At 38.0% G+C, this 13527-nt stretch overlaps 1 protein-coding gene across 3 annotated transcripts in view; it reads left to right on the top strand.

Annotated features, from left to right (window-relative positions):
* The window catches only part of kifap3 (kinesin associated protein 3), a 132093-nt gene that overhangs the window by 34899 nt on the left and 83667 nt on the right, over positions 1-13527 (top strand). For all 3 annotated transcript variants that reach the window (XR_004413262.1, XM_033028221.1, XM_033028220.1), the window contains exons 8-10: positions 555-653; positions 1261-1439; positions 8261-8423. Coding sequence is in view for 2 of the 3 variants with exons in the window: in XM_033028221.1 (XP_032884112.1) it covers positions 555-653; positions 1261-1439; positions 8261-8423 (441 nt within the window). In the remaining variant the exon portion in view is untranslated. The remainder of the gene's footprint in view (positions 1-554; positions 654-1260; positions 1440-8260; positions 8424-13527) is intronic.

Genomic DNA, 13527 nt, shown 5'->3' with positions numbered 1-13527 from the left:
TTGCCCTAATGGGACAGGACATTGAGCATCAGTCAAAATGGCATAATGGCTGGAGGAAGGTTAGTTCAAAGGAAGGATTTGAACGCGTGTAGGAAAGATTTCAAATTGTTGCTTGTCTAAGTCAGTGAGCACGGGTCAATGGATAAATGTTACACTGTAAATAAGAATAAATGTTCCCAAGTTTTAAATGACAAGATTACAACAATGGCAAAAAGGGAAGGTGCCGAAGAAAACATTTGGAGAGTCACGGTCAGAATTAACAAAGGAGTAAATGAAGGTTTCAGCACCAGGTGAGTGAGTGAAGAGTGGAAGTGAATGATATGGAGATGGAAGCAAGCATTGTTGGCAAATCGAGAATATATTTGTCTGGCTAATTGGGGCCTGGGGGGTTTGTACAGTGTTGTCGTTCATTCTCAGCCAGTGGTGATCATTTGTCCATTGTAAAACCATGGCAATGTTTCTGTTCAAAATAATTCAACAATGTTTTCTTGCAATGTATAAAATTAGATTAAGGAATCAACTTTTCAATTAATGTACCTTAACTTTACCCTTACTTGAAGATGATGCTGATAACCAAATCCTGAAAAAGGATTATGTGAAAACATACAAGAAATATCAGGGACTAGTTATCAAGCAGGAGCAACTGTTGAGAGGTAAAGTGCCATTTTATTCCACAATAGAAAAAAAATCAAAAACATCTGATTATGATGAAGGAATCTTTGATAATCAGTCAAGCACGTTTCTTAATTTGCCATTAATGTCCTTAATATTCTTGAACACTTCGATGACTTTCAATTCCAAGGCCCCCACTGCCTTATTTACCATTACCCCTTTACCCCTCATCCCCACCTGACTGATTCTCTTATTAATGGTTCTTGATGTACTCTACCAGCATGAACTAATAGAGATTGAAGACAAAAGTTATTGTGTATGGGCGGGATGGGTGGAGAAACTTTTTGCAGAAAGAACTTTGAATAATTCTAATTTAACAATTGAAAATATTTTCTACTGTATTGCGCCTGAATATAAATAGCATTTAATGTTACTTTTGGAGAATACCTATCTAACATTACTTTGGGAGAATTTAAACATATTCAATGTTCATGATTTCGTATGATTTCTTATTTTTAATTGTGTTTGCATGCAAGTATAGTTCCTTTTATGTCTCTTATTTAAGCCAGAATTATATATCGTAACACAGAACCACTAAACATTTTTGTGCAAATTTTAGGTACTAATTTATCTTTTGGTCTTTACTAGTTGCTTTCTATCTTCTGTTGAATTTGGCGGAAGACACGAGGACTGAACTCAAAATGAGGAACAAGAATATTGTCCACATGCTTGTGAAATCACTTGATCGAGAAAACTTTGAGTTGCTGATCCTAGTGATGTCCTTCTTAAAAAAACTTAGCGTATTTGTAGAGAACAAAAATGATATGGTATGTGAGCTATGTTTCTGTTCATGTTTATGTATATTGACTGAATAATTAAGAGAAATATTGGGATCACGAACATCATTACTTTGAAGTTGGAATTTTGAAATATTTTTGGAAGGTTGAGAATTTGAAAACCAGATGAATAATGGTATTCAGCGTGAGAATCATCTTTCGAGCAATTTGGAATGGACAAAAACTGTTCACCTTTTTAGTGATATCTCATTGAGTCCTGGATCTCGGAGAATCCAGCCCTGAGGCCAAATGAGTTCACACTCACTTTCATGCACCTATTTACAATAATCCTACACTAAACACAACTAAAGTGAGAATGAATTAAAACAACATCTGGTCTGATACTAAATGTGTCCTCAATCTTCTCATGCACAAACCTTTTCTTAGATCAGGATGTGACTAACTGTAGTTTAGTAAAAATAGTCCCAAGTTTTAAAATAAAATATTTGCCAAGTGTTTTAGTGTACGCTTCTTTCCCATATGCTTTCATAACTGTTTTACGAGCTTGATCAGCCATTTTCAAATATTTATGATTATATCCTTGGGTCTCTGCTTCCCAAAATAGTACTGATTAGTTTTTAATTTGTTGAACATTTGGATTACATTAGCAAACAGGATTTTACAAATTCATATAACAGGATTGTGCAGGATTAACAAATCTTAAAACCAAGTAAAATTTATTACGCAGTGTGAGCCTTTAACAGATTTGTAAGTGTTCATTTGTCAAATTAAACTTTAGACCATGCAGAACAGAAAAATATAAAGAAATATTGGCAAGTGACATTAATGAAAACATGAGTCTTGCAAGCTATGAAAAGTAGAGTAAATGTTTCATTGTCGATCAGAGTAATCATGACCAATGCAAAAATAAATTGGGTTGTATTTTAAAAAGTTAGTTAAAGCTTTGAGTGTTTTGCATGTTTTGTGTTTTGAATTCATAGAGGCTGTTGAGTTGTAGATACTGTTTAACCATATGATTTGATCATAGATTTTTTAAATTAAGCAGCTAATCTATCTATTTTACTGTTTTCTTTATATAAAGACTGAAGATGTATTTATTTTTTGCCTTTTTCACTTTTATAAATGCTGCTAAATTGACCAGCTTGATTATGCAGGCTATTTAAAATTCAGGAACTATTTAATATTCCATTCAATTTAATGTAATTAGGCTAATTTAAGTGTTTAAGAAAGAACTGTAGATGCTGGAAAAATCGAAGGTAGACAAAAATGCTGGAGAAACTCAGCGGGTGAGGCAGCATGTATGGAGCGAAGGGTCTCGACCCGAAACGTCGCCAGTGAAGAAGGGTCTCGACCCGAAACATCGCCTATTCCTTCGCTCCATAGATGCTGCCTCACCCACTGAGTTTCTCCAGCATTTTTGTCTACCTTAGGCTAATTTAAGTGATTAGATGGTCATACTAATACTATCCTACACACACTAGTGACGATTTACATTTATACCTAGCCAATTAGCCTACAAACCTGTACATCTCTGGAATGTGGGGGGAATCCAGAGCTTCCCAGAGAAAACCCATGCAGGTCATGGGGAGAATGTATAAACTACTTACAGACATCACCCGTAATCAGGATCAAACCTGGACTCTGGTGATGTAAGGCAGCAATTCCACCATTGCACCACTGTGCCGCCCAAATTGCTTGGGAACAGAGAGGCAGTAAAGAATCAACCATATTAGTACGTTGGAGTTAGATGTAGGCCACACCAGGTGAGGTAAATTTCCACCCCAAAGCAGATTGGTAAACCATAGTCTGGTTTGTACTAAAGTCTGGTACCTTTATGGTTACTATTTGCTGAGATTAGTTGTTATTTTATCCTATTCAGCCAATAGAATTCAACTTGTGTCTCTGAATTAGTGAGTCAGAGGTTAGGCAGCAGTTCAGTTACTTAAAAATAACATCCAAATGTTACACCCGGTATAATTTGTTTTCTCAATCTCATAACTGTTGATATTAATCTGTGGCTGTTAAAATCCTTAAGTACCTCATTTGGTGAGATCCCTCTGATTGTGCATAGAATATGTTGGATTTTGTTTGTGCTATTTGTTTGTGAACCAAGTGGAATTTTAGTAGCCGAAATGTGTAGGAAGGAACTGCAGATGCTGGTTTATACTGAAGATAGACACAAAAAGCTGGAGTAACTCAGCGGGACAGGCAGCATCTATGGAGAGAAGGAATGGGTGACGTTTCGGGCCGATCCGAAACGGCACCCATTCCTTCTCTCCAGAGATGCTGCCTGTCTCACTGAGTTACTCCAGCTTTTTGTGTCTGCGGAACACTAGTAGCAATTTGTTTAAGAAGGAACTGCAGATGCGGGAAAATCGAAGGTACACAAAAATGCTGGAGAAACTCAGCGGGTGCAGCAGCATCTATGGAGCGAAGGAAATAGGCAACGTTTCGGGCCGAAACCCTTCTTCAGCAATTTGCTCTGGTAGACATTCGAATGGCAAGTGTGGCTAGCGTGCTCACTTTTGTGCAGTCCGTTTACTTTTCGTTGGAGCAGTTGCTTAACAAAACTGAGATAATCAAATCTAGGACTTTCCGGGTCTATACATTATGTGGATCAGTGCTGCCATTGTATTCTCCGTTGTGCTGTTGAGTAAATGAAACTGGAACTGTTCTTCAAAGTGTATTGTGCTAAAGCTCCACATTCATTTTTAGCACTTGGATAGAGTTACATCTAAAAGGTCTCACTCCATCTAAATTACAGTGATTTTTTTCTGCGTATTATATCATTTTTGAATTTCAAATAAACATGTATGTGATGTTTTTGATAGGGGTTTAGAGGAAAATATCATGTTAATGCAACTCATAAATTTTCTAGGCTTTTCATACTTGCTAATCAGCTTTGGAAGTCTTTGAAAAGTCACACCTGGAAGTGATCCGATGTGAGTAACAGAGGCATTCATCAAAGCTGCAACATGAACAGTTGTTTCAAATCCTGCTACCTTTCCGAATGCAGTTTTGTTTAGTGTTGAATAATGGTGGCATTCTTACATAAATGAATAATTGTCGAGAATATTAGTAAGGCAATTGTCTGCCCCAAAACATGACTTTAATAGTCTGCTCAGAAATTCTGATATTTTCCCATTTAATATTTAACCGTCAAGGAAACTTCCATAGGTTGGTTTTGTGTGAATTTTTTATGAAAGAAAATAGCTCATTTATAGTTTTTTACTGTAAGTTAATTAATGGCCTGGTAATAGAATTAGTAATGCTTGACTGTACATTACACAAATAAAACCTGTGCCACGTAAAAGTTTGGGATGAGAAATTTCCATTCAGTGTTGTATCTGGTTTAATTTCATACCACTGAGAAGTGAAATTGCAAATTTCAATTATATCTTGAAATGTGCATGTTAACCAAAATACTGTTAACTTAAATGCCGTTTCCCTATTAAAATTTGTAAGCTTTATCATTAAAAGCACATTACAAATAATTGATTGTTATCCAACTTGTTTTCCTGGCGGTACTAAAATTTTAAAGTTGGTATGGGATTACATACAACTGTCTGAAGACTTTAAATGTTTTATAATGATGTGCTAAATCTTAACCTTATTGTAATTAAATCCATCTTTCCTTAAATGGGTTTTGTCATTATCCTAATGCTTGTGCATCAAGAAAAACCTATAAAGACATTAAGCACTGTTTAGTGATGAAAATGAGTTACAGAAAAAGCGATTTGGACATGCAGATGTTTCACGTTAAGAGCCAGATGAGGTGTACATGGACCCCCATATGTGCGGTGTCCTCACAAGTTCTTGATTTCTTTTTCATCTCACCTGTGTACACGTGGAATGAATTTGCTGAAAGTGGGCAACTCACCAAAACTCTTTTAATTAGATCATATATAAAGTGTTCAATGAAGAGAGTTGACTGCTGCAGTATTGTATGTATTAAAACTGTAAATGGTTAGTCGAAAGTAAGCTTTTATTCAAAATTCTTGCTAGCCAACAATATTGCCTTTAGGCACAGCAACAAAATATTTTCTATCTATAAATTTAAAAAAACACAATTTTACTTGTTTTCAATGGTTAGTTCATGGCAATATGATTAAGAAATTTCATTCATGATAAAAACAATCATTTCCTTAATATGGATATCCTTCCATTTTACAGTTCATCAGCAAAATCAAGTGGAAACGTTGCATTATTAAAAAGTAACTTAAATTAAATATATTATTAGGGCTGGATATTTGTTGTTTTGTAATCTTAAATCTACATAAGCATAATGCATGCAGTATTTAACCAAAATGTCTATTCATTCAAAAGACAATTTCCAAATGGTTGTAACTATAAATTTAAAGAAAACAGCTAGTAGGTTTATTTACTGAAAATAATAGAGCTGGTCCTCGAAGAGGAATTTGGTCACCCTTCGGTACAATGCGCGCAATTAAATGTTATTTGAGAATTGTCATACCTATTGGATCCAGATGGTTCCACATCATATTGTTTCTAGTAGCTGAAAGTATATATGATTTTGTTAATGGAATCTTCTATATGGTAATCTTCTAGATTGTAAAACAGAATTTAATGTAGGTGGAGGTATATCCACCGATGTTGCTGATTCATTTGATCATAGTCATTCACTATGTTGGTTCACTTTCTGATTGTGTGTGGACGTCTACACAGTGTACACAAATCTAACAAATTAAGAATTACATCTGGTGTAATTGTATTTCTGGCCACTGTAAAATGCATCCGACTGTAGTTTTTGGCTACAGGGCAAAGTCTAAAAAATGTTGAGCCCGTTGTGTGCATCAAAGTACGATGACCAAACCATTATTTTATTCTGTTGAAATTGTGACTGGACACATTATCGAGCTTTACTTAAAGGCGAGATGTATTTAACACTTGGTGGCACAACAATGCTTAGTTACCGTGTAGGAAGGAACTGCAGATGCTGTTTAAACCGAAGATAGATGTGTAGGAAGGAACTACAGTCTGAGGAACGGTCTTGATCCAAAAGGTCACGTATTCCTTTTCTCCAGAGATGCTGTCTGACCAGGCTGTGTGTTTTTCAGCTTTTTGTGTCAATACTTAGTTATTATTTTTCTGTCTTTTTAATATTTTGTGTTAAAATAAATAATTATAATGAAGTGACTAAAAGAAAAATCTTACATAGTGATGTCTATTAGAGTAAGGGCTCTTCTGTTTCATGCCTATTAAGAATGTCAAAAGGCAGATATTATGAATGTAGCTGAGAATATAGAATCTTAATAAAAATAAAGTAGGTAGAATGTATTAAAAGATAAACTTCGATGCAGGTTGGCTGACAAGTGCGGTATCTGACAGTTTATTAAATTCTGTTCTATGATAATCAGTATTCTCGCTTATCATGATTCATAATTGGGTTTCAACAGTCCATGGTGCGATGTGACATGACAATGCACATGAAGCTAGTCCAGTATTCACAATGACATGTTTATAAAAATAACTTTCATTAAAACTAAGTTTTCTCTGTGCCCGAAGGAGCTCGCGAGACAATGTCTTGGTTAGGACGTTTATCCTGAAGTGGCAAGGTGGAGAGAGATTCCTATTCTTTTTTGAGGTTCATGATTTGCATTCAATAATTAATTGGATGTAGTGTTGTGCAATGGTTTTTTAATGATTTATGCTCTTTGTGGAGTTTTATGCTCTACAAACCAAACTAACCATTTTCTTTGGTTATCAAACCCTTAGGTTTGTTCTTTAAATGCCACATAGGTTATAATAAAAGTATTTTTTTAGTTGTAATTACTGTAAGATTTGTTGTCCATATGTCACTTGATTAATTACAGTCTTAAAATTGTACATTTTTTATGTCACCTTCTCGCTCCTTAAAACATTTGATCCTTGAGTGTGAAACGTCAGCTGCTTGCGAGTTGTTGAATCAGGTGACGTGGCAGTTCTTTCTCACATTTGAAGGCTGGTGCTGCACCTTTGTAGTAAAATAAATTCGGAAATGTAGTGCAATAAGAAATGGTAAAAGGTTACACATGTTTTCTCTCACTGCAGATTAGCAATTTTCAAAATTTGAAGAGAATTTTGTTAGATGTTTCAAGACATTAAATATTTAGAAACATAGAAACATTTGTTACTAAACGAAGTATAAGAACTACATTTATTCAGTAAATTCAGTAATTTTTTTTGAATAAAGTTTAATATTGGTATATTCAGCAGAGTTGACACTTCCTTAGAAATAAAAAAAAAATGTTTTTCCAGAAAAATGAAAGCTTTATAAAACCATTTTGATTGCCGGAGAGGTTCCACTTTAAGCTGAGTGGGGGGAAGGCTTTGTGAAATCATTTCTTGACTTCCCATGGATCTGTCTGCCCCAGGTTACACTAAGAGTTAAATGGGTATCATTTGTCTACTGCACTGTTCCCGTTGTTCTTTTATATTTGTGTGATTCAACAATGCAAAAAACATTTTGCAATTTTAATATAAAGACTGCCTTGAAGACTTGGAAGATTTAGTAAAGAATATTAAAAATGTGTCTGAAGTATGCTGTTGAATGGGGATAGGTAAAGAACCTTAAGTATTGACAAAAATCTGAAAGCAACATTTTTAATACTTCAGGTACTGAAATCCGAAATAAACAGTAAATGCGAGAAATTTCCTGCATACTACACATAAAACAACTGTTAATATTTAAATTGGGTGATCAGTTGTGAAATGTCAGGTATTTCTTGCCACACAAATTCTACATTTTCTGTATCTATAATAAAGTCAATTTCTATAATCTTAATAGTTTGAGTCAAGAATTTCTTAAGATAAAAGAACAATATTGATCATAATGCTCTGCTGGTCTGCAGGTGGAGTTAAACATCATTGAGAGGCTAACAATGTTGGTGCCCTGTGATCATGAGGATCTTCTGAATATTACCTTGCGCTTGCTGCTGAATCTTTCCTTCGACACTGGGCTTCGGAACAAGATGGTCCAAGTGGGCCTACTCCCAAAACTGACTGCACTGATAGGTAATGCAAAGTAGCAAACCATTGTTTCTTAATCTAAAGTTTGCACTGTTTTGTAACATGGAGTGTATGAAAGACAATCTGAGTAACCTCACTTGAGATTTCTGAAATGAATCTCAATCAAAGTGCAAACATTGTTATTGTTTCCAATCAGCTAAATACTCGCTATGTAGTTTAAAAATGATGGACGGGAAGATTGTTGTAAACTCATAACAGTTATAAGAAAAGCACGTACAAATGTTTGAGTCAGAAAATACTAGTAGTACTCATTTAGTCAGGCAGTATCTTTGGGGAGAAAATCAGTTTGTGATTTCAAGTTGATGATTTTTTAAATCAGTAATGAGGAATGTTTGAAAACGAGCATGCTTTAATTTGCAGATAATGGGGAAGGGGGGGGGGGGAGGGTGTACTTATTGGGCAATGTATAAAAGGTGTGCAGACCTAGAAAGATTTAATGTGAAGTGATAGTACTGGTTAAGAGAGGGTGGCGAAGACTTGTTAATCAGAGATGATCTGCCAGAGTGATGTAAATTGGAGATGAACAAATAGAGAACAGAAAAAAGAAAGGAAAATAAAACCAGCACTGAAACAGTGAATGCTGGAGAATCAAAATACTGGAAATCTGAAATAAAACCACAATTATGGAAATTCTCGGCAGGTTAAAGTAGCATCTATAGAGAGAGAAACAGAGTTACTCTTAATTGGTTAGTTCTGGTTCAACCTGGGAAGGTGGTTGTTTGAAACAACTAAATATAATTCAATATCGTGAGGACTGTTTTGTGCAAATCTGATTTTGTGTAAACTTGTGTTGGGTTTTGTTGGAATGGTAACAGGCTAAAGACAGAGTAATATCTATCCTTGAATCTTTTCTTAATTTTTGAAGCACTTTAATAGACAATAGGTGCAGAAGTATGCCATTCGGCCCTTTGAGCCAGCACCGCCATTCAATATGAACATGGCTGATCATCCCCAATCAGTACCCCGTTCCTGCCTTCTTCCCATATCCCTTGACTCCGCTACCTTTAAGAGCCCTATCTAGCTCTCTCTTGAAAGTATCCAGAGAACTGGCCTCCACCACCCTCTGAGGCAGAGAATTCCACAGACTCACAACTCACTGTGTGAAAAAGTGTTTCCTCGTCTCCCTTCTAAATGGCTTACCCCTTATTCTTAAACTGTGGCCCCTGGTTCTGGACTCCCCCAACATTAGGAACATGTTTCCTGCCTCTGTGTCCAAACCCTTAATAATCTTATATGTCTCAATAAGATACCCTCTCATCCTTCTAAACTCCAGAGTATACAAGCTCAGCCACTCCATTCTCTCAGCATATGACAGTCCCGCCATCCCGGGAATTAACCTTGTAAACCTACGTTGCACTCCCTCCATAGCAAGAATGTCCTTCCTCAAATGAGGGGACCAAAACTGCACACAATACTCCAGGTGTGGTCTCACTAGGGCTCTATACAACTGCAGAAGGAACTCTTTGCTCTTATACATAACTCCTCTTGTTATGAAGGTCAGCATGCCATTCACTTTCTTCACTGCCTGGTGTACCTGCATGCTTACTTTCATTGACTGATGACCAAGGACCCCCAGATTTAATCAATTTCCCTTCTATTCTAATGTTCTAAGAGGAATATAAGCTAATATCAATTACCCTAAAATTGACGCACGAACTCCAACCTAAATGGAAATACAAAGGTACGTGTTCAAGATATCCTGAAATGGGAGGGAGAGGAGCCCGAGGTCGTGGTGCATATAGGTACCAATGACATAGGTAGAAAAAGAGAAGAGGTCCAGAAAGGAGAATTTGGGAGTTAGGAGGGGAGTTAAAGAGAAGGACCGCAAAGGTAACAAGCTCAGGATTACTGCCTGTGCCACGCGACAGTGAGAGTAGGAATGGAGCGAGGTGGAGGATAAATGCGTGGCTGAAGGACTGGTGCAGAGGGCAGGGATTCAAATTTCTGGATCATTGGGACCTCTTTTGTGGAAGGTGCGACCTGTACAAAAAGGATGGGTTGCACTTGAACCCGAGGGGGACCAATATCCTCGCAGGAAGATTTGCAAAGGCTACTGGGGAGACTTTAAACTAGAACGGTTGGGGGGAGGGACTCAAATAGAGAAAGCTAGTAGACAGTGTGTGAGGCAGGAGGCAGAGAAGGGAAGCACTCAGACCCAACATGTAGGGGAGAAAGAAGAAAACAATAATAAACAGAATAAGAGGTGGTGGGGTTCTTAAATGGGTGAGCAGAGAGACAGAGGGGTGTAAAATGGGGGTGGAAGCAGTAGGTAGCAAGGTGAAAAGTAAAAGTGGCAGGCAGACAAATCCAGGGCAAAAATCAAAAAGGGCCACTTTTCAACATAATTGTAAAAGGGGTAAGAGCGTTGTAAAAACAAGCCTGAAGGCTTTGTGTCTCAATGCAAGGAGCATTCGTAATAAGGTGGATGAGTTGAATGTGCAGATAGCTATTAATGATTATGATATAGTTGGGATCACGGAGATATGGCTCCAGGGTGACCAAGGCTGCGAGCTGAACATCCAGGGATATTCAATATTCAGGAGGGATAGACAGAAAGGAAAAGGAGGTGGGGTAGCGTTGCTGGTTAGAGAGGAGATTAACGCAATGGAAAGGAAGGACATTAGCTTGGAGGATGTGGAATCGGTATGGGTAGAGCTGCGAAACACTAAGGGGCAGAAAACGCTAGTGGGTGTTGTGTACAGGCCACCGAACAGTAGTAGTGAAGTTGGGAATGGCATCAAACAGCAAATTAGAAATGCGTGCAACAAAGGTAAAACAGTTATAATGGGTGACTTCAATTTACATATAGATTGGGTGAATCAAATTGGCAGGGGTGCTGAGGAAGAGGATTTCTTGGAATGTATGCGGTATAGTTTTCTAAACCAACATGTAGAGGAACCAACGAGAGAGCAGGCTATACTCGACTGGGTATTGAGTAATGAGGAAGGGTTAGTTAGTAGTCTTGTTGTGCGTGCCCCCTTGGGCAAGAGTGACCATAATATGGTTGAGTTCTTCATTAGGATGGAGAGTGACATTGTTAATTCAGAAACAATGGTCCTGACCTTAAAGAAAGGTAACATTGAGGGTATGAGACGTGAATTGGCCAAGATTGACTGGCAATTAATTCTAAAAGGGTTGACGGTGGATATGCAATGGAAGGCATTTAAAGACTGCATGGATGAACTACAAAAATTGTTCATCCCAGTTTGGCAAAAGAATAAATCAGGGAAAGGGGGAAATCAGGGATAGTATCAAAGCAAAAGATGAAGCGTACAAATTAGCCAGAAAAAGCAGCATACCAGAGGACTGGGAGAAATTCAGAGACCAGCAGAGGAGGACAGAGGACTTAATTAGGAAAGGGAAAATAGATTATGAAAGGAAACTGGCAGGGAACATAAAAACTGACTGCAAAAGTTTTTATAGATATGTGAAGAGAAAGAGATTAGTTAAAACAAATGTAGGTCCTTTGCAGTCAGAAACAGGTGAATTAATCATGGAGAACAAGGATATGGCGGACCAATTGAATAACTACTTTGGTTCCGTCTTCACTAAGGAAGACATAAATAATCTGCCGGAAATAGCAGGGGAACGCGGGTCAAAGGAGATGGAGGAACTGAGTGAAATCCAGGTTAGTCGGGAAGTGGTGTTGGGTAAATTGAATTGGGTAAATCCCCAGGGCCAGATAGGCTGCATTCCAGAGTACTTAAGGAAGTAGCTCCAGAAATAGTGGATGCATTAGTGATAATTTTTCAAAACTCTTTAGATTCTGGAGTAGTTCCTGAGGATTGGAGGGTAGCTAAGATAACCCCACTTTTTAAGAAGGGAGGGAGAGAGAAAACGGTGAATTACAGACCAGTTAGTCTAACATCGGTAGTGGGGAAACTGCTAGAGTCAGTTATTAAAGATGGGATAGCAGCACATTTGGAAAGTGGTGAAATCATTGGACAAAGTCAGCATGGATTTACGAAAGGTAAATCATGTCTGACGAATCTTATAGAATTTTTCGAGGATGTAACTAGTAGAGTGGATAGGGGAGAACCAATGGATGTGTTGTATCTGGACTTTCAGAAGGCTTTCGACAAGGTCCCACATAAGAGATTAGTATACAAACTTAAAGCACACGGTATTGGGGGTTCAGTATTAATGTGGATAGAGAACTGGCTGGCAAACAGGAAGCAAAGAGTAGGAGTAAACGGGTTCTTATCACAATGGCAGGCAGTGACTAGTGGGGTACCGCAAGGCTCAGTGCTGGGACCCCAGCTATTTACAATATATATTAATGATCTGGATGAGGGAATTTAAGGCAATATCTCCAAGTTTGCGGATGACGCTAAGCTGGGGGGCAGTGTTAGCTGTGAGGAGGATGCTAGGAGACTGCAAGGTGACTTGGATAGGCTGGGTGAGTGGGCAAATGTTTGGCAGATGCAGTATAATGTGGATAAATGTGAGGTTATCCACTTTGGTGGCAAAAACAGGAAAGCAGACTATTATCTAAATGGTGGCCGATTAGGAAAAGGGGAGATGCAACGACACCTGGGTGTCATGGTACACCAGTCATTGAAAGTAGGCATGCAGGTGCAGCAGGCAGTGAAGAAAGCAAATGGTATGTTAGCTTTCATAGCAAAAGGATTTGTGTATAGGAACAGGGAGGTTCTACTGCAGTTGTACAGGGTCTTGGTGAGACCACACCTGGAGTATTGCATACAGTTTTGGTCTCCAAATCTGAGGAAGGACATTATTGCCATAGAGGGAGTGCAGAGAAGGTTCACCAGACTGATTCCTGGGATGTCAGGACTTTCATATGAAGAAAGACTGGATAGACTCGGCTTATACTCGCTAGAATTTAGGTGATTGAGGGGGGATCTTATAGAAACTTACAAAATTCTTAGGGGGTTGGACAGGCTAGATGCAGGAAGATTGTTCCCGATGTTGGGGAAGTCCAGGACAAGGGGTCACAGCTTAAGGATAAGGGGGAAATCCTTTAGGACTGAGATGAGACAAACATTTTTCACACAGAGAGTGGTGAATCTCTGGAACTCTCTGCCACAGAGAGTAGTTGAGGCCAGTTCATTGGCTATATTTAAGAGGG

Source organism: Amblyraja radiata, chromosome 10 (assembly GCF_010909765.2).
Source record: "Amblyraja radiata isolate CabotCenter1 chromosome 10, sAmbRad1.1.pri, whole genome shotgun sequence".
NCBI classification, from domain to species: Eukaryota; Metazoa; Chordata; class Chondrichthyes; order Rajiformes; family Rajidae; genus Amblyraja; species Amblyraja radiata.
Note: the sequence above shows the minus strand (reverse complement) of the source record. Positions and strands in the feature narration are given on the sequence as shown.